The following is a 27,819-nucleotide window of genomic DNA, read 5'->3' as shown; positions in this document are numbered from 1 at the left end:
CGGACCAACGGCAAAGGACGATACAAGAGTGAGAAACATAGAGAGAGACAGAGAGAGAGAGAGAGAGAGAGAGAGAGAAGAGGGGGAGAAAGACAGAGAAAGAGAGAGAGAGAGAGAGAGCGTATGTGTGTGTGTACTCACCGGATTAAGGCTGCCGATCGTCGTCCGCTCCAACCTCGTAGCGTGTCACTCGCGTTGGATCGTCTCGTTTCCCCGGCATGGGAGGTTGTTCGCGCACTGATAAAACGCACACCGTGAGCCCCGTACCGCGAGGAGCGCGGCGACGGTGACAACGACGACGACGACGACGAAACGCTCGCGAAAAAGCGTCGAGCCGCGCGAGATCGGCTCGCGGGCCTTGGACGCCGCACACGCGAGCACGTGACCCCTCGATCCGCGATCGGTGGCCAATTTCTCGTTTCTTTTTCTCTCGGGGCGTTCGTCGAGGACCGCGAGTCAGCGAAAACGGCCCCGTGAGAACGGAGACGAGCACCACGACGACGACGACGACGACGACGACGACGACGACGATTGTCGTCAGAGAACGCGCGAAATCCTACTGACTGTGCGAGCCGCGACGGCGACGATCCGCCGGCGAATCGCGATTTCGAAGGTGCGACGCGGATAACGACGTTGCACGCGAGGGCGCCTGACCGATCATCGGCCTGTCTCGGGCCGCTGATACCCGCGTAAACAAAGCGACCGCGACTCGTTCGAGGCGAGGCGACGCAAGTCGTGGCGAGACGAGACGAGACGGGGCGAGACGAAGCGAGGCGAGGCGAGGCTTCTCGCCCGTGCACTACCTAACGCGGCCTCGGGCGCAGGTTACGCACGCTCTTCTACGAAGCGGACGAAGCCGTACGAACACATCCGAACGCCGGAACCGCCGTGGCGCGAATACGTTCAACGTTTCTTTCAATCGTCCGCACATACCGCACGCGTTCCGAGCCAAATGCCAGCACCGCGTCAACTGCGACACGCGCCCGGACAACGTACGCCGGTCCACGCGGACGCGCACCAAACTGATCGTGGAAACGGGAGCGTCGTCGTCGTCGTCCCGATGATTCGGAAAACCGTCACACGGAACAGCGGCCCGGTCCAACTGCGAGTCGCGCGCCCGGAGTAACCGCCACCAGCCGGAGTTACGAGCAGCGATAGGACCTCGGCGTCCCTCGACCGTGCGTCCCCGAACATCGTCCGATCCCGTCGACGTTGTTTGCAAACACCGAGTCGTTCGTTCGATCGTTCGTTTGTTCGTCTTTTGCTCAACGATCGCGTCCACGTGTCAACGATACCGTCGTATTTTTCTCCATCACCGCGACCGAACCAGCGACGCGAAACCGACGACTAGCGCGCGCACCTGACCGCGTTGCGACACCTTCCACCGGGTAACCTGTGCTTCTGTCCCGGGAACCGTGACACCAAGACGGACGGCGCAACTTTTTCTGAAACGGAAGAGAAACAATGCTACGTGACCAATCAGGAATATTTTCTCCGCGTGTTTCGTTACGCGATGGGGTGCGAGTTTTCTTTTCAAGTACAGTGTGCCCGGATACGGCGGAGAATCGATCCAGTACAGTCTATAATTGTAATTGTAAATAATTTTATTCGTAACGCGAAGATATCGAACGTACGGGCTGGACTATTGTGATTTTTCGTCCCATTGGAAGACGGAGAACGAAACGTGGGCCATTTTTGTATCGATGATACGGAGTACGATCGTTTAAAGGAATTTTAGCACGGGCATTGGAAACTGGACACTATCTTTTCTTTTTTATGTTATTATTTTATCGAATTTCTTTCACAGCGACTAAGGTCGAGTTTGTTATTTTTGTTTCGATAATGCTTGCACTTGAGACGTAATTCCGGTAAAGTGGAAATAACGAAACGGTTAAAGGGACCTTTTATCACCGATGGGGACTGGTAATCATCGACACCTTGTCCTTTGCTCTAAGTACAGGGTACGCTATGAAAAACCAGTTTCTTTGATCTTTTCACTGCTGAATTAATCGGCGGTAGGAAAAGCCTCGGTGCTGAATTACTAACGCAATTTCTTCTCGAACCTCACTTGTAAATCTACGCAAAAATTAAAGAAGGAAACGACTTTCCGGAATTGTACGCGAAAACCGAATAGTTATTCGAGTTTAGAGAGAAACAAATTCGACCCAACGTGTTATCGAACTATCGCGTCAACTGTACCAAAGACCAAATAAAAACGTTACATTTGACGATCAACGTATCTACGATGCCAGAAAAAAAGCGGAACGTGTAAAAAATATTCCGATATATGCGAAAACAATGGGCGAAATCTTGTTTCGCGCGAGCAAACTCTACCTGTCGAGACTATTCGGTTAACCCTCTATAACCTATACCTCTATTTTCAAAGTCTGATTTCATCGTTACACTATTCCGAGCAATAGTATCGCCACGAAGCAATCCGTTTGAGACATTCGTTGGTTATAATTTCTCATCCTGAGACAAATACAGTTTAAACGTTATTTCCGTGAAATGTTCACCTTTCGATTCGTAGCTCGGTAACGGAAGAGGGTAAACTACCAAGGATCGCGTAGGACATACGTGGGTAATTTGCAAATGGAAACCGGTTGGATTTCCCGAGACGGAACGAGAATGGACGAAGAAAAGCGTAACAGCTCGCCGTCTCGACGCGTTTTCGAACGATGGTTTCGCGAGTCTCGCGGTTGCACACTCTCGATCCGTGAAAGATCTTGCGATCGGTCGTTCGAACTCGATCGGTGACTCGTAGATCGGGACGGTTCGCGCGCGTGCAACAACGCGTAAAAATCTATCTTACCTCGCGGGGACCGTGCGACGATACGTGGCGGGCCGGAAACGGGCCCGCGGGCCGCCGGTCGGCGAGCACCGGTGCGCGGTGATCGCGCGGATCGAGACGCGGCGAAAAATGGTGCGCGAACCGGGCGGAAAGATGGCACGGCGATTGGTTACGGTCGATTCGAGCACGGCGCGGAGCGTGCACCGGGAGCGCGTATCGATTTATGAGCAGTCGTCGCGGCGGTGTAAACAAAGCGATTCTGTCGCGCTGACTGCCGCGTCGGCTGTATTCGATGTACGGCTACAGGTCAAACAGGCACGATGTACCGCTCGTACGAAACTTTACGAACTCTTCCGAGCACCGAGACACGACCAGCGACGCTCGATTTGATTTCGCGCGAGACCGCCGGTGCCCGTGCCCGTGCCTGTGCCTGTGCCCGTGCCCGTGCTTCTACCTTCTAGCGTGTGCCGCCAGTACCGGCAATTACAGCTTTGATTAGAGAAGTTGAATGCAATTATTCGCGAGCAGGCTGCTCCCGGTTCCCGTGGATTCGGCGGCGGGTACCGTGTCCGCGGAAGGTTTGTTTGATCAAGGCGCGCGATAATTATAGAACCGAGTGATATGACGCGTATGCGCGCCGATCCAAGAAACGAAACGCCCGAAGATTAGGCTGCCCGCTCGCGGAAGCGGAACTGCACGAACGCGACCGAACGCCGCCGGAATTATTTTCGCGCCAGCCAGATTATTTGAACCGTCAAAATAGCGGTGATTCATGGATCTGCCGACCTTTGTTGCGGCTCGATTTACACCGCCATCGCGGCTCGCTTCTGTCGTTACGTCGCGGGTACCGTGCAACTAGACGTACCCGGTGAAATCGTTTATTCGATCGGTACCGAGAACGCAAACTCGGGATTTTGCAAACGGTTGGCCAACCCCGCTGATCCGTCAGTAGCGGCGAAATCAAGGGCCAATTGAATCTCGCGGAGCGAACAAGTCGGCAAACCGTTACCGAGCGAGCGGTCTGGTATTTCGAGCGGAAAATCCTTTTCTTTTCGGGAAAGAACAGTGCGCGGTTGGGATTGAAATTAAGAAACAACGAAGAAATTGCTACTTTTCTTCGTTCGACGTATAACGAGAAAGAAGAATCGTTAATTATGGAATAGAATCAAAGAGTTCTGTTGTTCAGTTGGTTATGTATACGTAATTAGAATCGATACAGTTTGGAACGAATAATATTTATCCGCAAAGGTGTCCAATGGTGAAAATTCAAGAAAAATTGTGCACGATAGTATTTTTTGGTCAAATTTGTTATGGCTTTGTATAGTAGAGAAATCGGTTACTAATTATAGTGTACATTGTATACGGTATAAACTTTCTATATTATATATCGTAGATAGAAATACTTTTCTATAAAAATCTCTCGGCAATAATTCTACTTTTCTGATTCTAATTTTCGTCGAAAGAATTATTTGGCGCTTTGAAATGTGCAAAAAAGAAAAAAGAAGAGGAAAGACACTTCGAAGATTGGTATTCGAAAGCGAGTAACCTGAGTTTACGAGCTAGAAAATATGTCATAGATTATATATGTGTTGACTGTATCGTAATACTGATTAAAGTCGTAAAACATCTTCGACGCCACTGCTGATAGCGTGCAAACAGTGGAATGGTATACCATATGCAATTTACCGTACGAGCTTCGAGCAACAAAGAAGGAGAAGTTATAAATTATCGACAGAACGGTACATGCAATTGATTTATCGGATCGATACAAATAAAGATACTATACTCGATACTTCCTGATACGCAATGCGTAACACGAGTCCAATACGCGAAGATAGAAATTCTCGAATGCTTTCGAATACTGGCAACGCTACAAACGTGTGCGTGAATTCGACCAATTCGTCGTATATAACACCGAAATAATGAAAAATCAGTCGGTTTATACGATGACGATATTCGATTGAATCCCATCAACTAACAATTGTAATAACGTTTTTGTTGCATCGTTGCAAGGCTTCGCACCGCTGCTGGTACACCTAACTTATAAAACACTTCGTACAGCTCGTGATGTTGCAACCTCTACCACTATCTTTTATCGTTTCGAGTTCTCTTTAATTTTGTTCAATTAACGCCACTTTTCTCTCTCGTCCGATGTACCTAAATTCCTTCGATATCGAACTGAAAATTAAAAAGTAAAATTTCCACGAGTCTATCTCAGCTCGTTGAATTTCAAGGAACGATCACCTATCTTTTGCGGAAGTCTGATACTCTGAAAAACTTAATTTGAAAGCCTACAAGAATATACAACGGTAATAATAAATCATTCGCCATTCAGATACTATCCATTCTTACTTTCCTCGCTACGCTTACTCGTTACAAGAATGTGGAACGGAATCAATTAATCATTGACACGACTGTTAGAAATCTTCATTGCAAGTAGACCACGAGCGTGCTCGCCACAAGACACACTCGTCGAAGCTTCGGGACGTTTTCAGTCCGCGAAATATTCTCTCGGTAATGCGAAAGAAAGAAACAGAAATAAATCACCAAATATTTAGGATTCGATGTTGCGCCGCGCGTGTGTGCGCGTGCGTAGACGCGCGCGCTTCTAAATTGCCAGCCGTTAACCGAGATCTGAATTGCCGGTTAACACCGATTGTCGTGTCAGGAACGCGATGCACAGTGCATAAAAACGTACCTCGCTGGCGTACTACGGTAGTTAGGTGCACCGAGCCACGATTGGCGATAGTCATCCAATGGACCGCCGTTCGAATACTCGATCGAGTCAATCATCGTGAAACGTCGTGTCACTCCGACTGTTGCTAGACCGGTAGTTAAGGAAATTTCAAAAACTGCGTAAAAAGCTTACAACGCGACGGTTAATAGCGACACGTTTCTTTCATTTACCGTCATCGTGCAGAGACACGTCGAACGTTGCTTCCTGCTCTTGAATAGCTTTTTTTCTTAACAGTCGTACCGTCGACGTTTAATAATTGGTTTTGTCGAGTACTATTCAATTTGAATCCGTTCCTCGCGGTTACCATTAAACGTATCCCTACGTACAAGATTCGCATACACGTACTTGAAACCTCTCCAATACAGAATTCATAACGAACACCTGATCGCAACAGAGGCAAGCTGGCCGAATCGAAGAGTTCACCGACGAATGATTTCCAATACTTGGGAAAACGTTCAACTCGGTCCGTAAAGAATTATCGATCGTTACGATCGGAGCGATAACGTTTAAAATTTAACAAGCGTAAACGTTCACATTTTTAAACCTATTCGAAGGTTTTCGGTACTTTTCATATCGTGGTATTCGGCTATAATTTAACCCCTTATCGCGCGCCGTGACATGTATAGCACGTACCACTTCGTTTTATCTTATTGTTTTACCTTTCTGGTAAATAACAAATTCGCTCGTATGGAAAAATGTTGAATTATCGTCGATCGTTTGCCAAGCTTTGTACAAAGTCCTTACAATTTACAGTGATAGTATTTTACTGAAAAGTGTTATTACCGCGAACGAAGGTCGTGCATTGTATTTATACGTTGCGTTGAAAATCGTCGTACACGACATACCGTGCAGTTGGCCAATTGTTCGTACGGGTTTTCCATTTTTTTAACGAATGACGAATACCCTTTGGGAATTTTCACGGTGGATTCGGATCGGTTCAGTCGTCCTGCACCTATCGTTCACCAGAACGAAATGGTCGATCGGATAATAGTAGTGGTGGCATAGCTATGGGCAGCCATGCGGAATGGTGGCAGAAACGACTTCCACGTTTTCACGTTCCGAACGATGGTAGCAATAGATCGAATCGTAAGGCGCTACCATTGTATGCGTTGCAATGTCCCGCCCCCTATCGCTTACTTTTGCAATCTTACCGGCGGTTGCATTGAAAAAACGCGGATAATTTTAAGCGCGAGCGTGTAACCGAGCGATTGACAAAAAGCTCACCGTCGAAGATAACGATTTTTCAGAGTCGAAACTGTTTACAACATCGCGGAATCAATCGCCCGTTGCTCGGCAACTCGAGCCTCGAAATCGTTCGCTCGAACGTACCGGTTAATCGATTTACGTGGGAAATTGATCACGGAGTGACAAATTTCGCGATACGACTCACTTTCGGGAGATTCGAACCGTACTTGGAGCAATATCACGGAACAAGTTCGCTGAAAACGGAGTAGTTGAAATAACGTTAAAACGAACCGATTAAAATTGACGGGAAAAGAAATACCCTTGCAGGTGTCGTATCGTAATATCTGGCGAATTTTTCGACAAAATATAAATTAGTCCAATGACTCCTCGGTCTACCCTTGGTGCGTAGACCGCGAATTCGAAACTCTGAACAAGGTATGGAACCCCGTTTCAATTGACATCGAGACAGCAAGATGTAAGATTGCGCAAAATGCAAGCACTCGTTGGAGCATTAGTTTGTGAAAAATCTTCCAATGTAACAATCATTTCTTTATTTTCCGCCGACTTTGATCTCAGCCTATCAACCACTCGTGGCCTTTCGCGAATCGATCGGTGTGCGATCACGCGACATTTTCAACCTGGTCGAAGCCCCAAAATGTATCGAGACTTTCTCCAATTTTTATCCGGTAACGTATTATTCTTCTCGAACGTAAGATGAAGTGAAAGTTACGTCGATAAAAAATATCGACGGCACGTTGTGTAACCTCGAAGAGCCTTCGGCGGTTTTGACCGAAAAATACCTCGATGAGTTTCGCGCTTCTCTCGAGACTACAAATGATTTCGAACGTAACAACTTCCCGCGGTATTGGTTTCAATTAGCCAGGTACTAGAAGTCGCGAAGTTTAAACAATCTTGTTCGGTGTCGTCGATGCGTTTGAAGAGAAGTCTGCACACCGTGTCCTGCTGTTTACACAGCCGAGCGGTGAATTTGAAAATCACGTACTTTAGTGCTTGCCGGCCTCGCTGTCGGATACATGCGAGGCGTTGTCCGTGTGATGGCCGATCGCAGAAAAGGCTGTCGTTCGCGCCTCGTAAAATGGACACGATCGGCACGCAACGGAGCCAGGTCTCCTTTAAACTACTTGAATATCGTTATCGACTTCTAACGGTCCCTTCTGCAGCTGCTTTCGAGCCTCACCGGCGAGAGAGAATCGGACGCACACGTGTACAGGAGAACAAATAGAACGTGCGATTCGTTCTTTGCATATACGGACGCTGCTTGTGAAAACCATAGGCAACACGCTCGCGATAAGATCTCCACGACGAAAGTATCCGAACGGTTACGTCAAGGTGTACGTTAAGTTCAGGAGGTAGGTACTCCGCACCGAAGACTTTGCGAAAGGAAATGGTACCTTAAAATCGAGAATACTCGGGAAAGAAAAATTACGCGAACCATTATTCGAAAGCGTGGCAAAATCGTGGAAATCGTTTCTTCGCAAGAGACTCGAAACACCGTTAACTTGGAAAAATAATTCCATATTTATCGAAACGTTGTTCGACTCGATCGCTGTGCGAAATTATCGACGAGTAGCTCGAAACCTTTCTACGATTGAAAATTACTCGCAAATCGAAGAAACGGAAATTTCTGTGGGAAATTAAAGTACTTTCTAACCGAGATTACGTAAGAGAAAAAGGTATTTCTCATATACGAAACGGCTCTCGTCCATGATTTCAAATACACATCTAACAACGTATTAAACAACTTCCATTCGGAGTTGCCTCGTGGACTTTTACGAACAGTCGAAGCTGCGATTCTCGATGAAAATCGAGAGATATATTGGATCTCGAGATCCACAAGCGTATACTGGAAGCCTCGTCGAACCTTTCGTGAACGAAGAGGAGAAGAAGGACCTACGTCGCCAAACGAGTTTGAAACTGGCCGGTTGAGATGCATAAATAAATATTAACTGCAGTGACCAACGGAGATGCATAGATATATCGATTCATCTCAATGTCAATGCTCTTCTGCTCGCTCGGGTTACATTTATTAGGGTCATTAACATTCGATAGACGTGGAAGATTATCGGACTCTTCGAATGGCCTGTCATCCGATTAATGGATACCTTTCTGACGGGAGTCCGTATCTTCATCGACCAGTATTTTCTGTCTTGTACAGTACTGCGTTAGAGACTAAGTGCAGCGCTGGTTGACCATGAACGAAATAATGGCAACTGCGTAATTTGCACAGCTATTCGGAATTAGTAAGTGTTGAATCCATCGCTAAGGCACGGATCGCGGTAATAAAGGAACATCCTGTATACATCGGACGCAATCAGTGTCCTTTCCAACGTGTTAGCAACGCGAAGACTGGTTAGAACAGTTATAAATTCATTACATTACGACCGATGCACGCGTGCAGAAAAAACGATAACATCGTCCTAACGTCCGCAGCGGTCTCAATCAACGAAACCCTAATCCCCTCGCTACATGCTGTCGCTAATCATCGACAGCCGCCTAGCGATGGGCTCGAGACTCGAATATCGTTCGATTCGGAAAAAGATTCAAAGTATCGATGGGTCTCGAACGTTTCGAAGAACATTACCGATCGTACTATCGACGAAGAATATACACAATGAAAAACTTGTAACAATACGAATTCACAAAGACGAACGACGCAAGAGCGTCCGGCGTCGGTTTATCGATAAAATCGCCGCGATTTTCCAGCTTTCCGTGAATATTTTACACACGATTTTCGAAGCGTCGAGAGTTGGTTCGATTTCTCAAAACTTCCAAACAGCTTCGAACGATATTCGAAACGAGGCGTATCTTTCCCAAAGATTCGGACACCTGTTTCGAGCCGAGATACCCAAACGGAAACACCTAACGCCCTGTTCGTTCGGCCTTAATCGATGGAGAAAAATAGAGAAGTAAATTATCGAGCGAATGCGTGCACGGAATCCGGGTGGAATTGGAAATCAGCGGTATTCCAGGGATGGTAAACGACGCGGCGCAATAGTGGCCAGTCGTTCCCGGTCGTTGTTCGTAGCCTCCTAATTAAGTTCCGCTCGGTCGAAGCGTTATTAGTGCACCGCGCGCAATGCGTCGCTCCTGAGAGGGTCGTCCGTGGTGCGCCAGGGGGGAGGCGGGTGCCATTAAAGTCGACGCGTTGCGCCGTGGAAAATATCGCGCGACGTCGCATAAATATCGCGAGCGTAAGAGCCAATAATAAAATCGTAAAAGTGGCTCGAAGTTCAAAAGGGAGGCGCGCCACGGCGAGGCCGGGCCTCCGTCCGGTTGAACGCTCGCGCTATTTAAGCCCGGTTCACTTGCTCGCTCACTAATGGCGCAGCGGCAGCTTTTGCGCGAGCGACTCGTTAAGGCGTCCGCTTTCCGCCGCGTCCTCGCTCTGTACCTGCGCGCGCGCGCCTAAGAATCTTTAAGAATATCCGTATGTATTTATATACGCGGTGGTCGATTTTATACACCTTCCGGGAAACCGGTGTTCGCAAAAATCCCAGCAGCGCCGCTCGCATTCCTCGCGCATCCTCAACGACTCCCGTTTCCGACGGTGATCCGAGAATTACAGATTCGACCGCTACCAGCGAGAAACTTTAACAGCAATTACCAACGAAACAGCGCGCGTAGGTGGATCGAGCGTGCCGGACTCGGAAGAAGGTTTCGTCCTCGAACGAACGAGGAACTCTCGCCGATCCTTTCGAGAAACGCTTCGGTGATTTCGAAAGGCGGAACGAATTCCGAGCGCGAAATCCGAGTTCGAGCGGATCTTCGAATTCGATTCGATCCGCTTCTTGGATCTCCGATACTCGACGCGTCGAAAACCTGGATATACTATCGTAATTCTGGGGATGATTTTTCCTCGCAAAATCGTTAACGCGACGATACGATTCTCCCGACAGCGATTTTCGAGAAAACTTCAAAGATCGTCGAGCACGCTTACTACGGACGATAGAGCGTGTCTTTCGTCGATATCGTACACCTTCGAAGACGACTCTCGCGAAAAAGAAACCCCGTAGAGTAGAAAGAACGCGATCCATCTTTTTCAACGATTTTTGAGAATCTCGGTCGGATTGTACCTCGAATTACGGCGCACCCTGTACAATAATGCGAGTTCTCCGGTTTACCGATACGAGGCGGAACGTACGATTAGATTCGAAACGGTTTATCAATGCTCGGTAGTGGCCGGTTGATCGGATTAACCGAAATTGTACCGCAGAATGCGCTTTCGAGAGTTTTAACAAAGGACACCGACGACGAAACCCCTTATGCATTTTTCGAGTACGCGGATAACCGGGTTACACAATGAACCGGCAACGAACGGAAACTGCGAACAACGACATATGGCGTTCGGTATCTCGGTTCTTACATAGAAATTCAATCGCGCCGGATCACCCTGTATAGATACGTACATTCATGAAACACGTGTACACCGAACGAACACACCGAGACCAACGACAGTGTGTGCACGTACACGCGACCTCGGCCGCTCCAATTCGCCGTTAATTGGGCGACATTTTCGCCGTGCGCCTTTTTACGCTCCTGGCCTATCTCAACGAGCTTATATCCTGAGGAGCGGGCATAAATTACGGCGATTACCGCGGCCGCTGCAGTACTCCTCCCGGGAGTCGATTCGGCTCGCTAATTATCGGCTTCGTATAAATTTCCATCGTTTTCAACCGGCCGTGGCTCGCCGCTTCCAACGAATGCCGCCGATAGAGAAATAAATGCCTGCGTTATGGCACCACCGTTAATACGCCCCTGGTGAGTGGGTTCGCGCTCGCGCCGCTCCCTTGCGCGACCCCCGGTTTCTGCCGCTTAAAACCCTTCCTGTCGACCGGACATTAATATCAATCGGGATTACGAAATTTTTCTTCGCCTCTGAACGCCAGAACGTTCACACCGTGTCTCGTAAAATCGAACAGCCACGTAGCGAGGAAGCTGGCAAGCGTCGGGATAATTGCTCGGCCTCTGCTAATCGGTTCTGTCTCGAACGCGCACGGAATATCGCTCGATTCGCGCGCATACGAGAATCGAGTTTGGTGATCGCTTCGAATCGTGTACCACGATATCCACGTTCGGAAAACCATCGACCAGAGAAACGGCACAACCGAACGAACCGATAATCGGGAAAGGATACGCTCGTAGACGAAACCGATACCGTTTACAATTTCGATACGTTCGTTAGATTCAATGTGACCGATCGATTACGGAAATTAAACGAAAACTATTACGACACGGTGCGACTCGGGGTGAAATTAATCGTCGATTTGTATGGATTTGTAGCTACGAGGCGAGTGAAACTCCGTTGAAAACAAAAAACGCGCAAATGGTATATTTACGAATTGGAACGCAGAATACGATATTGAGTGGATTTGTAAAAGAACTCGAGGTTTTCACTGTATACCAGCCGGAGTAGATATACCTACGAGTAATACACAGTTTGTGGCCATAGCTGCTGTATACTGTACTCGAAGTATGAATATAAATAGAGAGTATCTAATCTGGACAGAAAAAGCATCGAGTTCGATTAAACCCATAATTTATAATACTTAGCGACGATTCGAAAATAATTTTTGTAGAAAAGAGCAAAACTTTCGACGAATTTTCCGATTTCCAGGGATTTAACGTCGAGTTTGGTAAGAAATTATAATTCGCAATATTTGCATAGATTGCGCAGTTTCGTACAAGAGAAAACAGAGACGATATAATCCTCAAGGTTATTGTCGTAGATACAACGTATCGCGTTAACCTCGTAATAAACGCAAAGTATAATTATAGAATATTACTGCTATTAAACTGGCTAACAGAAACACTAACAATGTTTTAGACCCGTTCGTGACCCATTTCGAATTCGATTTACGAAACGAGAAGTTCCGCGGAGCATCTCGGAGGAATGTAAGTGCGTACTTCCGCTAAAGTTTCGATCGAGAATATTCGAATCGTAAACGAAATTAATTTCGATTTCGATTCCGTGGAAGAAAACGTTTCATCGGTAAAGACACTTACATCTATCGTTAAATTGTTTAAACGTCTGTTATTCGTCCTTGGAACCGTTTTCGATCGCTATCGCCGGAACGCTGGTCACCTGAACGGTGGTCGCACGAAAACATCTTGCAGCTCTTTGTATCCGGATCATCGACCCCTTCGCCCTTAGCTAACAAGACCTTAAACCGATAGTAAAACCTTAAGACGCATCTTGTATAACTTAGTTGAAGCCAGTCCCTGTAAGAAGTCAGTCTTCCCAAGTACGTCGGTTTCTCGAAGTCACTTAGCCCCGGCACGGTGCTAGAAAAGTCGCTCTACAACGGCCAGTTAACATCTGGAAGTCAGATACCGCCGTTCTTTCTTGCCCAAGTAAATACGATTCTAATGGTTCCGTTTTGGTCGTTTATTGGAACCGCCTGCGTCGCCGTGGAATTGCGCGGGAATCGACTCGCGATTCAAACGGATCCGTCGTCGATCCGCTCGTACATCCAACGCGATCTTCCTCCGTGGAGAACAATTGGCGAACCCTACCCGATGACGTACGTTTCCAGAATACGGGATACACGAACGACGATATTCCTCGTTCGCGGATACGAGAAAACTTACGACACAGAAACGAGTACCGATCCCTCCCGATCGCGATAAGCAGGTTCTTCGTGCCAGTTTCGTCGCGCGACAAAGTTTAACGATTCACGAGGTTCCGTCGAGCGTAAGAAACCGTGAACGCGCGAAAGCCAAGGGATTATCGGTCCTGCACCTAGGTCCGTGCGATTGAGTTCACAGCCCTTCTTCGTCGGGCGGAAACGACGAGTCATTCGCGGAAAAAGACGATTCTTGCCTCGTAACGTAAGCAGCGCGACGCGCCACCGCGAACGGGGACAAGAGTAACAGGAAGGGGAGAGACAGCGAGGAGGACAGATTCGTTCGGGCAAAAACAAAGTTACAAAGTATAAAACGATTTCTCGCCAATCGTCGTGCTCGACATAGCTGGCGCGCGCCGGCATTAGAAATTCCAGCCGCGGTGTATCCGCTGGTTTCACTGAAAGCCTGATAGATTTTCTGTCGGTCTCTGTTAGGTGCACTGTCAGCGCGTGCAGCGGCGTAACGCAAAAACGTCCGCGACATGCCCGTGGAGGCAGAATCGAGGCAGAAACTACGGGGATCCCGGTAACGGCGTCGTTTTTTTCTCTCTCTCTCTTGCACTCTTTCTCTCTCTCTCTTTCTCTCTCGCATTCTCGCACTCTCGCACTCTCTCTATCTCTCTCTCCAGCATTCTCTCGGTCTCTCCCCCCACCGCGAGGACGATGCCTCGCGGCATATATATCTCGGCCGGCACATAAATTTATCGCGAGGCTGATCAGCGCTAATAAGACCGCAGCAGGCACGCGCTTGGTGGCTGGCGTCGCGAGTCGAGCGCCGTTCAACCAGTTTCCCCGATATAAACAGCATTTTTCATCGCTCTTAAAGCGATTCCTCTCGTTCCGGAGTGAGGTCTCACGCCGGACGGTGAGCCACCGCGAGGATCGAGGATCGAGGCGCTCGGCGCGCGGCGCGCGGCTCTCGGCTCTCGGCGCTCGGCGCTCGGCGCGCGCATCGGGTGAACGGTAGCCCTTTCGGATCTCCGACAACAAACTCGCTCTTCGTGTCGTTCATTCAAATTGCTCGGCGAGGAACGGGGACCGATCGGCCGCCCGGCGGAACCCACCGCGAGCTTCTGTATACGTGACCGTACGTGCAAACGTCGAGCATTCCTTGTAACACCATCCTTCAGCCACCGCTTGCTCGTCTCTCGATGCCCTTCCGCGGCGGAACGGTTAGCCCGAAGGAGGCGAGAACAGAGCCGCAATTTGCGTAATTGCGATGTGGCTACCCTCCACACACCCTCCCCCGCATCTCTCTTGCCAACCCTGTGAATCCCGAGTTCGTTCGGTCCGAGATGCGACTCTCTTACAGCCCTCGCGGCCGTCGTTCCCGCTCGTCCCCGTCGCGTGCTTTATAAACGCTTTCGATGGAAATTTCGCAGCTATGCGGCTCCCCCGAGCTACCCGTACGCGGCTCGTGCTACGCCAATTAGCCGCATTCGCGCCTTCGATGCCTTTGATGGCTAATGCTTAGCCTGGCCAGGTGATTTCCGATCTCCCTCGATTGTAAATCCCGAGGGCCGGGCAACACCACCACCACCACCACCACCACCACCGCCACTACCAACGGCACAAGCAACGGCATCGTGGCCGCGATACGTACGCGTTTTTCTCGTCGCTTAACCGTGCATCTTGCCCATCTGCATAATGGCACTCCGATTTACAAGTCGATTTCGCTTTCTATGCGCGGCCGAACCGAGCCAGCGCCGACAACAGTCTGGCTTACGTAAATCACTCGTTTCGCGGGAACGCTCTTTCCCGAGTGTTGATTCTATTCACCCGGCGATTCAACTATGTTGTACACCCGACCGGCAAATGTAAATTACAAGCTTAACGAGCGGCGGCCGCCGCCGCCGACGTCGTTGCCGCGGCCGCGGCCGCGGTCGCGACCGCGCGCTAGTTGTAAATCGTAACACACGAGTTTACTCGCGAAATGATCGAAAAACGAGACACCGAGCCCGAGAGATCGAATGCCGCGTTTATATCGTGTCGTTACGCACGAAATGTCTCTCTTTCTTCCGTGCGGAATAAAATTCACTTTGACTTTGTTCGATGCCGGAACACTCTCGCGAACATTTACGGAATTTCGAATTCCGCTTTTACCGAGATTCTCGGTGTCCCAGTTTTATTCCCCGTGTGAAAAGTCATCTTTTTCAAAACTGGAAAAAAAGATTTTTCTCCAGTAAACCGTAAATAGGGCACTGATAGTCGATAGGTTAAACGGAGTTAATTTTTCTAGCGTTGTTCCATTTTCAAAATTTGTCTTCGATCAATTTCTTTTCGAACGTTTGGAAACTGTAACGGCGTTTGCGACAAGAAGTCCTACAATTTTCCTAAAAACACCAGGTGTATCTGCTTCGATCGGAGACGTTATAATTCAACCAATTATCCGTACTGTGATTTCGGGTACTTTGCTGTTTACTCAGGACGAATAAAAAATGATATACGGTTCCATGCACGTTGCAACTGCTACTTGGCACGCAAAGTTGGTATTAAACTCGTTTCGAAAGAAGTTCCGAGAGACTTTGTACTTGATTTCGATAGAGGTTGAACAACGTACGAATTATACAACGAAAAAGACAGCGATCGATGCAAAGGTTTCTTTGACGTTTCGCGTACGAAAATTAGCAATTTAAGAAGAACAAAATGAAAGAAGAAATACCGTCTAGTTGTCACGGCAGCGTGTACATCAAACGTTTACCAAACCTTTAAAAATGTACGTCTTATCCAACGAGAAAGTTACCTCGTTGAACAAGCTTTGATCATTTTAAACAGTCTATTGGAAAACAAATCGAACGATACACGATACCGTCTTTGGTACGAGTTGACACAAGTTTCGGTTTAAAAAAAAAAAAACTCTCGATATTTGGTTCTCTGTAAACCACAGGATTTACCGTTTCTACACCTTGGTGTCACAGGAAACATAACAACAGGCGCTCGTCGTTAAATCGTCTACTAAAAACGAACAACGAAATTCGAAAACTGGGGTCCTAATCTATTACGACTCTAAAGTTACGGTAACTCGTGGTAACGGCAAACTCTCGAATATTACAAAGAGGAGTTTAATTTATCCGGGACGAATTACAGGCAACAAGATACGCAACTACAATCCGATTCGAGAGTATGCGATACTCCCTCGCGTCTTTGGTGGTGTGCATACGGTTCGAAGTTTCGATAACGAATCGAAAATATTCACGATCCGTTCGGTCGATCGAAATAAACAAAATAGGGCAGCTGTGTACCTAGCGAAAGAAAAGAAACGCTACCGTGCGAGGCGAATTTGAACAACGTTTCGTGCTTCGCTTACGATCGAAATATCGATAAGCATTGAACGCGATAACGCGAGCAATAAACATCGAACGATTATTTTCAACGCACCGCTGTAACCCACTGTAGAAGCGAGTTAACCGGGTTACCAAGTGTCATCGTGCAAGAATAACCTGGTTATTTGGGTTACATATACACCATTAAGATTCGAATCTGGTTTGGCTTACGGTCGCGATCACTGTCCGAACGACACCATGGAATCTAAGAAATTCAGGCTGAACGAACGACCGAACTGAACTCTGTATCCTGAAGCGCGATAAACGCGGGAAAAAAAAATGGCACGCGTCCGGCAACGGACGACGAAATTGGGACGGCCGATAAGGTACCTGCTTCCGCTGTTAATGACGTAATCGTGGCCGTAACATTATCTAACCATTCCTCGAGGAACACGGGCGACGCAGCGTGCTACACGCGGCGTTCAGCAGCGCGGGCCGCGTGCAACTACACGCAGAGAATCAATCAAAATTACCGATACGTCGTGACACGAAGCTTCCCCGGAACGCCTTTCATATTTCCCTGCTGGCCGATTATTGAAAATCATTTCTCGGAACGGTCACGAGCATCGCCAAGCCCCGGCTCCAGCCCCGGCCCCGGTCCCGGCCCCGGCCCCGGCCCCGGCCCCGGCCACGGTCCCGGCCCTTTGTATATCGCGTGCGTGAACGTGCACGCTGGCAGTCACACACGCGAGCAGAAGGAGGCACTGCAGGCGTGCCCCTCTCGCATCGTGTGCTGCACCGAGTGCATCCCTGTGTCGGTGCACTCGGGATGCGAGATCAGCAAATCTAAGATCGTGCAACTGGTGTCCAGTGGCGTGTCCGCGGCATACGTTGCCAATGTTCGCCACCGATGGAAGGAAAGAGAAACAGGGAAGGGGGATAGAGGAGGACAGAAAGAGAGAGATGAGCGGTAGTTGGATGCGAACGAAGAGTGAAGGATGAAGGGGACCGACGGCGAAGAAGCAAGAGGGGTCGAAGGAGAAGGAAGGAGGTGGAATGCGCGGTTCTCGAAGGAGGAGCTGTCGGCGGTGAAAAATCACGCACCCCGCCACCACTGCCATGGCCAGCATCTGCTCTACATACCCTGGCTCTCAACCTCCGCTCATCTTTCGCGCAAAACTCGCCAATAATCGGCCGGCTGCACCTGCGCGTCCAAGCCGCGATGTATACCCGCGCTCGACATCGTTTTTCGATGTTTGCCCGCAAGCTAATCTCATTATGCTTCGTTTAGAGAACTGGTTTCTTCTCAATCGCGCGCGGATTCCATCGGGGAGAACTGGTATCGAGATTAAATTAACGCTCGCGATATTCGTGAAACGGATCTCGAGGACGATTTCGCATCCCGGTGGAACGAAACGAACGGGTTTGCCGGGAGAATAAACCGACGCGGTGATGAATTAATAACCCCGCCAATTAAGAATCCACGACCGCTAACGTATCGTTCGCAACCGTGTTAGCATCTCGATCTGCAACTGGGTTACCTTTCGGTTTTATTAACGTCTCCGGCGGACGTTACCGTGTATAAATAACGATTATTACAGGACGTAGCGATTCGTTAGCGTCTTTTTTAGAATCGAACTCGACGCCCGCGGCCCTGGGACGCGAAGAGCGCGGGGATGAGAAATCGCGCGATTCGGTTCTCTAACAGAACGAATTCATCAATGAGAACCTCGAAGAATCGGCGTGCGGTGTAGCAGAGCAAGATATACGTGCGCTGGCTGGGCTACCGGTCGGTCGGGTCGGGTCGCTGTTCTCCTGTACTTCGTCTCTCCCTTTTGGTCTGTTTTTCTGTACCTCCTTTCGCCCTCCTCTTTTCACCTTCCCGGAGTATCCCGCTCACTCGCCCTTTCCACCTTCCTCTTCCTCTCTTTCTCTCTCGCCGCTACTCACTTCAGAGAGTTGTTGTTCGACTGTTTTATTACTTTTATAAATGCCGCCGCCGATGCTGCTGCCACCACCACCACCGCCGACGCCGCCACCGCCGCCACCGCCGCCACCGCCGCTGTGGCGGGCATTTCCTTTGTGGGGGCACCACGGCCCATTGTTGCTGGCAGAAAGATGCGAATTTTAATTCGATATTGTCTAATATTATTTATGTATGCACACGCTAGAGAACCTGCCCATTTCAAAGCGTTCCCTTGCACCCTTGCCGCGCTACCGCTTCCTTCCTTTCGACGCGAAACCAAAGTCACCCGTACCACGATAAATCGGCCGCTGCGCCGCCAAACGATCTCGAGCCAAACTTGCCCCACGAACGTTCGCGCGCACCTTTCCCGTAGCCAACGCTTTTTCATAAATTCAGTGCTTTTGCGAAAACGCGAAATATCCGGCGCGCGCAATTTGATCGGAAACGCGCACGGTAAAACGTCACCGCCCTTTTGGAATTTTCGTAACGCCAAGACTACTCGCGATACTAGCTCGAAACTGATATCGTCTCACCGAGGTACGCGTCGCCAAAAATATCTATCGCGAGGAAACAGTACACGGTTGACGCGATATCGTTAGTAGCGATGAAACGAATAAAAAAAAATACCACAACGAATCATCGATCCACGCGAGTGTGACCGTATCTCGAACTAGAAGAAAGGAAAAGCAGCAAAAATTTGTTCGAAAAGGAAAATGATCATCCGCTTTAAGAGTCCTATTATTAATTTTTGGAAAATTGATGTGAAAGTAGTGAAAAAGATCAAAGATCCTCGAGAGTCCGTTTGCGGCTTCTGAACGTAAGCCGGGCTCTTTTGGATAACGATTACGATAACATTGCACCTGATTGTGTTGGAAATCTGAAAACGCAACGATACTAAAACGCGTGTTTCGCTTATTATCTACAATATACAGTTATGCATGCTCGTGTTACGGATCATTAGCTATCGACCGTAGTTTCTAATGGCCCGGCCAATCGAGAATATGGGTTAGAGCCGAAAGCCCCTAACAGTTTTAACTGCGAGAACTCGTGCTGCGATAGCCTCAAAGATTTCGAAACTATTTGTACGTGTAAGTCTCGAACAACCACCGACGTACACTATCGTTGATTATTGTGTACATTGAACGTCGTAAGAAATTCATATTGAATGTTTCGTTTAACGAGTCGCGAGAAGTCGTACGATACAAGATCGTAAAATAGACTTGAGAAATCGAAGCTGCGTTTGAACTTACTGGAACGTAGACTCGAAGATATCTGAACCCTCAAAATTGACTACTGATGGACCTATATCGCTTGCATCCTACTTGCCCGAAGAAGAAACTGTTGCGAATGAATGTAACTAAGAATATCTTATTGCCATTATTGGTAGTATTTCATCGTTTTTAGATTTTTCTTGTACATTCTGATGAAAATTAGATCTAACACCAGTTCGATAGCCTGCAACGAGAAATTAGTCGAAAGTAAATTTTGTACAAATTACTCGTTAATGTATTTACAATTTCGAACAATCTCGAATTAATTACAGTTGTGTATCTGCAACGTTTTATTCAAGCAAAAAAAAAAAAAAGAAAAGAAAAAAAGAGAATGGCATCGGTTCGTAAAAGTCACCCTGTTGGAAAATATTTTGCATTCGATCTAACGTATAGTCACCTTCACGCTTCGGTGGTTGCTCGTTATTGGAATTCAAAGCCACGATAAACGCTCGAGCGTTCTATCGATTACGCATTAACGCGAACTCGAACAAGGGTAGTTCCGTCTCAGGCATTGATTGTTTTATGGCGGATATAATTTGAACGACATCTAATTACCGCCAAGTGGAGCTTCCTCGACAGAAGAGGAACCGTGAGACTTGCGCGTACGTGGCTAGCTCTACCTGGAAATCAATATCAGTCGACGCTCAGGTCCACTTCGAACTGCAGTCACAACAGAATGCGCAACAGTTGCGTATAAACGAAAGACAGGGAGAGATACACATCGTCGTTAATTCCATTGTACGGCTAATAACGATTGAAAAGTTCTCGAATTACTGGTGTACGCGGCAGCTCGGGTAGCAACCGCGCGAGCCGGAGCAAAACTCGTGGAGTGACCGCAACCGTTTCAACGATCCGACAAGAATGTGAAAAGTTTAAGATGTCTGTGCTACACGAAGAAACCGATGAAAATGCGATGCTCGTCGACGAAGATCGAACTGTGAACGGGGTTGAGTTGGAACATTTCGTCAAGATGTCGAAAAAACGCATTTCGTTGGCCATCAACGTCAGCATTCTCATCATACTGGCGATCTTCGGTGTGCTACTGTCCTTACCTTTGCGAATGTTGCTGAACACGAACTACCACAGCCGTAACGAGACCATCGGTGAAAATTACGCGCCCGAAACAACGGAAAACGTAACGACCATCGAGACGGTAGTGATCCCGATTGATTATCGAAAATTGAAGCGGTGCCCCAAATTGGATTACGAGGAATATTTCCGGCTTATTTTCGGTAGCTATTACGACAGAAATTGCACTTACTCGCGAATCGACGTGATCGAGGATTCAAAGGAGGATGAAATAGAGGATACGAAGGAAGAAGTAATCGACGACAAAAAAGAAATATCGATCGTTACGAAGGAGACCGTTGAGGAAAATTTGACAGAGAATACGGAAGAAAGTGGCAAAGATCGTCGAATGAAATCCGTTCCAGTGGCAGAACATATTCTCATGACGATGCTTCTCATTTCAGCGATAACTGCTCTTATCGAAGTGTTGCGAATACGTTTCGCTAGAGATAAGGTATTACAGCGGCGACCGCACTAGTTTCTTAAATTAATTTTGATCCAGATCGAGGTGTAACATAATCTTTACGAATTCCATTTTTGTGGTTGCAAATCCAATCAGTGTAGATCCGAGCAGAGACGCGTTCGAGAAAACCCGAAAACGGAGATGCTCGTATGTTAACGTATGCGAAAAGGATAGCGCTTTCAAGTCCATTAGAGTATTAATTTTGTTAAACCGTGAAACGAAAGTGATACTGCTAGAAGTAGATACCGCTATCGTAGATCGATATTTAGAAAGAAAAAAGTTATATTGTTGTTATTTATATAGTACATAGTGTATAGGAAGTAATGCTAGTATTTATAAGTATCGTGTTATATTTTCGATTGAAAATATTATATTTTTGTAAGAAACGATGTAACGAAGTTTTACACTGATTGATTTCACGTCCGCCAATAACGAAACAATATTTCATTCTGTGTCGCAAAACCAACAACACGAGTATACGAACATGTGCATATTTTTAAAAACCGCCTAAGGACTCGTCTAAGGCAGTTAATGCCAGTTCAAGAAAAGCTTCCACGGTCGAACTTTCCGTTCGCAACCGCTTTCTTCCGAGGCAACCGATGAACAGTCAGAGGTCCTTTGAAATGCAAGGCACGCATCGATCCGCTTTACGCCTATTAGGTAGCAAACAATTAGATCCGCTTGATCGGTTCATAAAGGTATCGTGCGTAAATGGCTAAATCGAACCGTAGGTGCAAGACCGCCGCCGCTTATTCGTCGCTCGTCATTCCCAACGCAACCTTCTAAGCAAAACTCGGTGACCGGTACTCCGAATAATCGGACGTCACGACGACAGTCAGCCGAGTCCGATGAAGAAATCGGGGTTCTCATTAAAGCTCTCCACCACCGCACACGCCTGATTCGACGACATTAAGGTAACGCGTTTGAAATCCAACCGAATTTCTCTCAACGTTCGATACATTTCAATTACTAGCGGTTAATTTCCGTCATTATGTCGTTATCGTCTTCTTTTTTATCCTCCTCTATCCTCTTATTGCTCTCACGGCGGTGTTATTCGCTAATACGAGTCTCTTCGCGAGAGTAATCACTACCGCCACGTTTGTTTTCAAAGGTCTGAACCACGTATTGGATCTGAGCCTAACTAAAGCTCGGATAATTTTGACGTCTAATGTATGTAATAACTTAAGGTAAACTCGACATTTGAACCCGCCCAATTTTACTTTACGAACCTTCATTCTTTGTGGTTCGTGTCTAGAATAAGTCAACATTATACTTGACGAGGTATTTGAGATTCACGTTCTTGCAATTGTTATCGTTGGGAATGTCTGAATGTAAGGAATCTAACGGAGACACTGATAACGGTATGCACCTTGTGCTTCCTGATTATTTAAGGTATCCTTTAATAATATCAACAGGAACACTTTAGAGTAAGGACGAATAGATTCTCGACGCTCGCTTCCCTCGCTGCAAATCACAGAGAGACAAAGAGCACGTGTTCGAAGGTTTGTATGAAAAAATGAAAGGTATAGAATCGGAGTAAACAGGCGTTACGTACAGTTTCCAAGTGATCTTGAGCGACCAATTGAATTTTATACGACGTAACATGTACAGTGTACAGCATTTGTATAGTCAACTTTGGTAGCTTATCAAATATATTAACTTGGTTTGATTCAACGATTTCATCGTACTCGTTGATCTCGAAACTTGTCTGTTCGTGTATTGTGTTGGGTCAGTCGTAGCCGAGTAACGTATTTTAATAATATTTTGTATAATTCTTTTCCATGTAAAATACTTTTTTTCATTTTTTAATCGATCAGCTGTGACCAATGATCCGTGATACGAACAAGGGTACCTTAAATAGATGGTAACTGAAAGGAGCGTGTCGATATCTGTACGTCATGCGATCCACTGAAGCTGGTCATATTTTGAGACACGTATTAATCACTTTCTTACGCTCAAAAGTCTATTTGTGGACGTACTTCCAATTACAACATTATACGTAACGTTAACATTAATATTTCTAAATTTGTGGAAAATTGCTAATTTTCTTATATGGAACAAAGCTGTTCGAGTATTCGAAACAAAAACAAAAGGAACTGGTCCGAGCTCAATCCGAATACCTGACCCGATCCGATTAATCAAATATTTCCTGCGTGTCAAATATGAACAATTACGCGAAGAATTCGATCTATGAATCATTTAAACAATTCGAGTACCTGAATCGCTAGAAGTAGTTCAATCTTCAGGTATAAATAAAGGTAATGTCGCTTTTTGTATAAAGTATCACGTTATTCGAAAGTTTGTTATTCGAGTATTTTAATTACTTCGTAGGTACTCTGAAACAAATTTTACCACGTATGAAAGAAAGTTATAAAGTATCTATTCAAGAAGGGATTTTCAGAATAATCCGTTTCGTTCAATTTTATGTGGATTATTATTCTTTCGTTTCAATGAATTAATCGTTAATTGCAAGTTAAAATATTTCAAACCTTAAGATTATTCTCACGAAACGTAGCACAATACTTCTAACTAAACTCTGTACATTCGTTTCAGTCAAGCCAGTCACTTCAATTTAATGAAATTTCATTCGTGTTAACACTAACAAAGCACGCGTCTTAGGCTGCACGGTAGGTTAATAAAATATATTTCCTGCACAATATACTTCCCTGGCAAAAACTACGAAAACAGTAATACATGCTTGAAACTATTTATCAGGTCTTAGACAACGCACACCGATCATGTTCACGACATTTTCCAAACAACTCTTACTACTTCGTGAACCCATCACTCGAAAGGACTTCCATAAACAAACGCTGTTTCTTCCAGTTCGTATTTTGCAACTCCGACAATTTACTAGCAACTTTGCATTGACAAGTCTCCGCTACTAAGCTACGCAATAAATTTACTCACTACTCGCAATAGTTTTACTCATTTTCATTTCCTACGAGGTAATTGATTATGTATTGTTTTTTACTTCGATACTTTTCTCTATTCTGTGCAGGGTGGGTCACGTAATCGAGGACAGATCGTATCTCTATCTCTGTTTCATCGATAATAGATAAAAGTGTGTAATTGCGCTTTGCGATTAATCTTTATATACGTATCATTGATTTTACAAGAAAAAATAAGATCAAAGAAAGATACGCCTTATTATGTAACAAAATTTTGTCATTCACTGTTATTTTCTACTTTCGATCGAACAAGAGATGCAACACCGAATTATATGACTCGTCCTGTATACAGGGTGATCCAAAACAAAAGGTCGAATGTTATAAATATTATAATATGCTCACAAAAATGAACGAAAAAGTCTTGTTTTACTATTATATTTTTAAACAAAATTTCCACTTCGATCAAACTGAAATTATTATTATTATTATTATTGGATTTCTCAAATTCTTTTATTATTTTTCATTCAGAACTTAAATAATAACGCGTACTTTTATAATGAATAAATAATATTGTTAAAATTAAAAACTAAATTAAAAACACTACAAGTTACGTTTCAACGATAAAATGGAAATTATAAAACTAACTCTGTTAGTGAATATTATAAATCTTTTGTATATTTGTCAATTATTTTCGTATAATTTTGTAATATTGCAAATAACTTTCACAGCGTTCGTTTAGAATCTCATATTTAACTGGATATTTTTATCTATTATCATAAACACTTTATGTTCTTAAATTTTTCAATCCTAATTTTAGATCACCCAGTATAATATATTTTTGCTAACATGGCTAATTGAGATGATTATACCTTCCTCTCTTTCCAGGTGATGCGACTATAGAACATGTTTACGTTAATAAATGACAAAATCTGTTCGGGATAAGAAACAACAAAGCTTATACGTCCTTGCTCGTACGCATTCTTTCGTATACCATAACGTGATACAACGTACAGGCGATGTGAAAGTATTGAAAGATGAATGTATTTTCGAAAAAGTTACAAATTATTTAAAGCGTATTTTCTTAAAAATACTCCTACCTCTCTTCGACACTCATGTAACTTCCATCGTTTCTCACGTGATATGTAAAACTTTAATATATATCATATATAACTTGTGAAATATATAAATATGTACATATATTAATGTCCGGTAAATAAATTCTGTTATTCTCTACTTGCAGTATTTATTCCTACATCTTTAAACTAAATATATTTCAATAATGTAGAATAAATGCAAATATTTTTATACAAATTTAACGGTGCTGAGATTTAACCGTGCCAGGTGCGGAAATCTCACAGTTGTATTTATTAAGTATATTCGTTGAACGCCCATATGCGTTCATCGCACGCAATGTACTGATCGACTGGCGCTTATAAGTTTCGATAGCAAAAGGTTAAACACGATATAAAAATAGAAATTCGAAACCAGAATTACATTAACTGTAATTTTCTAAAAGTGCGAATTAAAAAGTAATTGCTTAAATACTTTTAATTTACTATACGGTACAAACCGTTGAGCACTGTTTTCGAGAGTAAAATTCAAAAAAATTTGTTGCATTCAATTGTAATATCAAACGAGAAAATATTAGGTTACAAGATATTGTATATTGGTTGCAACATCTTAACCCCTTCGCCTACGATATCGTGTGATATTCGTGGTAAGGATATCGGGCGAAATTTAAGAATCACGGGTTAGCTTGTTCACATTCGTACGTTAAAATATATTTTCTTAAAAATATTAGAAAAGAAACTTTGTATAATATCTTCGAAAAGAAAATTTAGCCCTCACGAAGACAGTGAGAGTTATGGCCCACGTTATCGAAATTTAAATCGTAGGCAAGGGGTTAATGACGCGTGTGAAAATATGTCATAATGTAGCATTATTGTTTAGAAATGCAATTTGAATAAGAAATATCATTTTACGAACAGATTCGAATGTCTTTCAAAAGTCTTACCGACAATTAAACTTCTGCTATCATTCTTCGTTGCTTCGTAATTTCTTCGAACACAATTTTTATCAAATTCACAGCTCATCCTCGCGCCTTCGTTCTGCGTCATACTTTACCCACTTAAATGGTGTACGCTAGTGATTTTCGTGTTCCTCCTATTGGCATAACTGTTCGACGCGCGAAGTAGCAGATGTCGCCACCTTCAAGGCCATCATACAACCTTACACGGGTGAAACGCGCAGAAAAGTGGAATCATGAATTAAAGGTATGCCGATGAACAGGCCAGCTCGCGTATCGTGATAAAGCAGTGCTAGAAGTGTTATGTTGTCTGTGATTTTAATCGTCAAGATTGTGCAGTGGCGTGGAAACGGTGAATATCTGTGACGAAGTATTTTGCTTGTTGCACAGTTGCCAAGGCGACTAAGTACGTGCGTGCGTGCGTGTGCGTGTCGGAAAGTGTGCTATGAAAAGAGAACGATCGTCAGAACGGCAATTCTACGGCTATCTTTGTACTGACGGCAACTCGATGCTTCAAAAACGAACAGCCTGAAGACGGGACTATTATGGACTACCCGGTTTTGGGCCACTACGACCTGACCGTAGAGGCCACGGTTGAGAGCGGCGGTGACGAGCAAGAACTGCTTTGTGAGTACTTTTCTTGTTTTCTAACATTCTTTCTTTCTCGTAAGGGCGCCAAAATCTCCTCAGTGTGTCAAAGAACAATCTATGGGACTGAAGATTCGAAGACTCGGAAAGGCGCGAAACCTCTCCGCTCCGTGACACTCACTCGAATCATGGTGCGCGATCTGGCGTCCTACTACCAGAGCTGAATAAAATTTGAAACAAAAGTTTTTTAAATACCACTTTAATTAGAGAACGCCAAAGTACATGCAAATAAAATAGTAATTTAAATATAATAGGGAAACTTAGTAAGTAATATAATTATGAATAATCAAAACATAAAGAATAGTTTAAAAGGATAAATTGAATTCAAAATATCATATCAGATATTTTTTTTAATATTGTATGAAGACCAAATCCACTTTATCATTCTTTGAGGTAGAATGTTCCAAAAATACTTTTCATAAAATATAAAGCTATACTTTTGAAAACTACACAAGCGTAAGCAAAAATTATGTGATAAAATGTAAACACAAGTTTAGCCAGTTCTCAGTCACCGATATATATCATTTCCTTATATTGTCTCTATAATATCCATTATAATATTTGCTAAATATTTAAAACTTAAAATAAAATATTTTTATTTCGTTTTCTAATTATTTTAATAAAACTTTGATTTTTTAAGTTTCTATATTATGTTTCAAATATTATTTTATTTACATTCACTTTGCATTTAAAATAGTATTTTAAATATTTCTACTTCAAATAATACCTAATTAAAATACATTTTATTCTTTGAAAATTTTTTTATTTTTTTTATTTTAAATTTTAATAAGTCATAGTCATATTACCCAGTAGTATCGCATCTTTGATATCTTTCCATTGTTTTCAAACAGTAATGCTTGATTTCA

General features: G+C 45.0%; 3 protein-coding genes and 1 long non-coding RNA gene across 15 annotated transcripts in view; 2 read left to right on the top strand and 2 right to left on the bottom strand.

The window, feature by feature from the left end:
* The window catches only part of LOC143147423 (uncharacterized), a 151,320-nt gene extending 150,126 nt beyond the window's left edge, over positions 1-1,194 (bottom strand). The window contains exons 1-2 of the mRNA XM_076312669.1: positions 997-1,194; positions 142-803 (exon numbers count right to left, since the gene is read on the bottom strand). Coding sequence (XP_076168784.1) covers positions 142-803; positions 997-1,194 — 860 coding nt within the window. The remainder of the gene's footprint in view (positions 1-141; positions 804-996) is intronic.
* Positions 668-26,410, bottom strand: LOC143147573 (uncharacterized). Its single transcript, XR_012992289.1, has 2 exons — positions 26,294-26,410; positions 668-1,445 (listed from the first exon to the last, which is right to left on the bottom strand). It is a non-coding gene; the product is annotated as an uncharacterized LOC143147573 (long non-coding RNA).
* On the top strand, positions 20,504-25,506 carry LOC143147180 (uncharacterized). 11 transcript variants are annotated; one of them, XM_076312200.1, is made up of 7 exons: positions 20,504-21,379; positions 21,901-22,048; positions 22,120-22,302; positions 22,500-22,558; positions 22,644-24,015; positions 24,104-24,336; positions 25,165-25,506. In XM_076312200.1, the coding sequence occupies exons 1-3, from the start codon at positions 20,735-20,737 to the stop codon at positions 22,299-22,301; spliced, it is 975 nt and encodes a 324-aa protein (XP_076168315.1). In that variant the 5' UTR covers positions 20,504-20,734; the 3' UTR covers position 22,302; positions 22,500-22,558; positions 22,644-24,015; positions 24,104-24,336; positions 25,165-25,506. The 11 variants fall into 11 exon arrangements, with proteins under 11 accessions (XP_076168315.1, XP_076168317.1, XP_076168314.1 ...); XM_076312202.1 differs by having other exon boundaries at positions 22,500-22,575; positions 23,942-24,015; XM_076312199.1 differs by having other exon boundaries at positions 22,500-22,575.
* The window catches only part of Pan2 (PAN2-PAN3 deadenylation complex catalytic subunit PAN2), a 13,608-nt gene continuing 12,101 nt past the window's right edge, over positions 26,313-27,819 (top strand). For both annotated transcript variants that reach the window (XM_076312918.1, XM_076312917.1), the window contains exon 1: positions 26,313-26,932. In XM_076312918.1, the coding sequence (XP_076169033.1) occupies positions 26,851-26,932 (82 nt within the window). In that variant the 5' untranslated portion in view covers positions 26,313-26,850. The remainder of the gene's footprint in view (positions 26,933-27,819) is intronic.

Source organism: Ptiloglossa arizonensis, chromosome 5 (genome assembly GCF_051014685.1).
Source record: "Ptiloglossa arizonensis isolate GNS036 chromosome 5, iyPtiAriz1_principal, whole genome shotgun sequence".
Lineage (NCBI taxonomy): Eukaryota > Metazoa > Arthropoda > Insecta > Hymenoptera > Colletidae > Ptiloglossa > Ptiloglossa arizonensis.
The sequence above is the reverse complement of the archived record's forward strand: the minus strand, read 5'-3'. Positions and strand labels throughout refer to the sequence as shown.

Bases quoted from the DNA above. Each gene is read 5' to 3' on its own strand.
- LOC143147180 (XM_076312204.1), top strand. From the start codon at position 20,735: ATGTCTGTGCTACACGAAGAAACCGATGAAAATGCGATGCTCGTCGAC. The intron at 21,380-21,900 runs GTATTACAGCGG...AAACCGCCTAAG, and splicing joins TACGTTTCGCTAGAGATAAG to GACTCGTCTAAGGCAGTTAA. The intron at 22,049-22,119 runs GTAGCAAACAAT...ATCGAACCGTAG, and splicing joins ATCCGCTTTACGCCTATTAG to GTGCAAGACCGCCGCCGCTT.